The 2143-nt window shown below is 49.2% G+C and overlaps 1 protein-coding gene across 1 annotated transcript; it reads right to left on the bottom strand.

Annotated features, from left to right (window-relative positions):
- Positions 1 to 285: 285 nt before the first annotated feature.
- On the bottom strand, positions 286 to 1767 carry LOC144259226 (potassium voltage-gated channel subfamily A member 1). Its single transcript, XM_077807413.1, has one exon. It carries the CDS (start codon positions 1765 to 1767, stop codon positions 286 to 288), a length of 1482 nt encoding a protein of 493 aa, XP_077663539.1.
- Positions 1768 to 2143: the final 376 nt, after the last annotated feature.

Here is a 2143-nt window from a genome sequence, read left to right as displayed (position 1 = left end):
GGATGAAAAAAGAAGTTTAGATTTAGAAGCGTATGATTGTTATTTATCACTAGACTAGTTCAATAGTTATCATTTACCAGTTGGAAAATACCCTTTAAAAATAACCAAAAACGTTATCTTTCACGGATCCTGAAAACTTCTTGATCGCTGAGCAAAAATTCGCAATGCAACAATGCATTTACGATATAAATAAAGCATTCAAAGACTACCAGTAAAGCATCTACAAAGTGTGACCAAGTCACTTAAAGTCTTCAAGCTGAGAGTGTTTTTTTTGTTTTGTTTTTTTTACACATCAGTCAGCAGTTTGTTTTTATTAACACAGTTTTGATTGGCTACGGTGCAGTTGCCAGTTCTGAGATTAGCCTCTCTAAAATTGTCTATGCTATTATTCATATCCTCTTCGATTTCCATGTACTCAGATTTGCTGATTGTGGAGGAGCTACGGCGACTCAGATCACTGTGAGATGCTAAATTGGGGGAGCTAACATGGAGTAACTGAGCCTGTTCTTCCCCTTCTGTTTCTCGGTGGTAGAAGTAGTTGAAGTTGGACACAATGACAGGTACAGGCAGGGCAATTGTCAGCACACCAGCGATGGCACACAAGGAGCCTACGATTTTGCCTCCAATTGTCACAGGGTACATGTCACCATATCCCACAGTGGTCATGCTTACCACAGCCCACCAGAAAGCATCAGGGATACTTGTGAAATGAGACTCAGGTTCTTCAGCTTCAGCAAAATACACCGCGCTGGAGAACAAGATCACCCCAATGAAGAGGAAGAAGATTAGTAAACCTAACTCTCTCATGCTTGCTTTGAGAGTTTGTCCCAAAATCTGGAGGCCCTTAGAATGTCTGGAGAGTTTGAAGATTCTAAAGACTCTTACCAGTCTGATGACTCTCAGGATAGCCAGAGAGGTGGCCTGCTCCCCCTTTTGGGTACCCTCCTGCTCAGCCATCTCAGTTCCTAGGGTGATGAAGTAGGGGATGATGGCCACTATGTCAATGAAGTTCATGATATTCTTGAAGAACTCGGGCTTGCTGGGACAGGCAAAGAAGCGCACCACCAGCTCAAAGGAGAACCAGATGATGCAAAGGGTCTCCACGATGAAGAAGGGGTCGGTGAAAATGTTGGACTTGTGGATCACGGTGGAATTGTCAATGTGGTGCAGAGTCCCTGTAAAGTCCTTGTCCTCCTTCAGATCCGGCAAAGTTTCTAGGCAGAAGATGACTATGGAGATGAGGATCACCATGACTGAGATTATTGCAATGACCCTGGCTGGCCCGGAGCTCTCTGGGTACTCAAACAGGAGCCACACCTGGCGCTGGTACTCCTTCTCAGGCAAGGGCCTCTCCTCCTCCTTGATGTACCCTTCATCCTCCCGGAATTTCTCCATGGCCTCCTCACCTAGCTCATAGAACTTGATCTCCTCAGAGAACATGTCCAGAGGCACATTGACTGGCCTGCGGAGCCGGCCTCCAGACTGGTAATAATAGAGGATGGCATCGAAGCTGGGCCGGTTCCGGTCAAAGAAGTACTCGTTGCGCAATGGATCAAAATACCGCATGCGCTTTTTGGGGTTGCCCAGCAGAGTGTTGGGGAACTGGGCTAGGGTTTTCAGCTGGGTCTCAAAGCGCAGCCCGGCGATGTTGATCACCACCCGCTCGCAGCACTCGTGGTCATCATGGGCATCTGGCTGGTAGCTATCCTGGGGGTGGCCTGGCAGGACAGAGGTCTCATCCATGTTCTCTCCAGCCATCACGGTCATGGTGGCACAGGGGGTGGGGGAGTCTCAGGGATATAGAGGGACACCTTGGGTGGGGGAGAGGGGTCTGAAATGGAGAGCACCAAGAGGGGAGAGCCTCAGAGGAGAAGGATGGGGGATCTGGGATGCAAAGCCTTAGAGGGGGTAAGGAGGGGTGGTGGATCCAGAATGGAGAGCTTTAGGCGGGGGGACAGAGGATGAGGATCAGGGATGGAAAACCCCAGAAAGGTGAAGGACAAATAGATGAGGGGAAAGGGGCCTGGGGATGGAGAGAATCACGAAAGGGAGGGATAAGGGGTGGAGAACCTCAGAGGGGAAAGAGGAGAGCGGAGGGAGGCATGAGAGGTCCCCTGTGTGTGTCCCAAGGAGGAAGGGTTTG

The sequence above is a fragment of the Eretmochelys imbricata genome, chromosome 1 (assembly GCF_965152235.1).
Source record: "Eretmochelys imbricata isolate rEreImb1 chromosome 1, rEreImb1.hap1, whole genome shotgun sequence".
Taxonomy (NCBI): Eukaryota; Metazoa; Chordata; order Testudines; family Cheloniidae; genus Eretmochelys; species Eretmochelys imbricata.
This window is presented reverse-complemented; position numbering and strand designations above follow the sequence as displayed.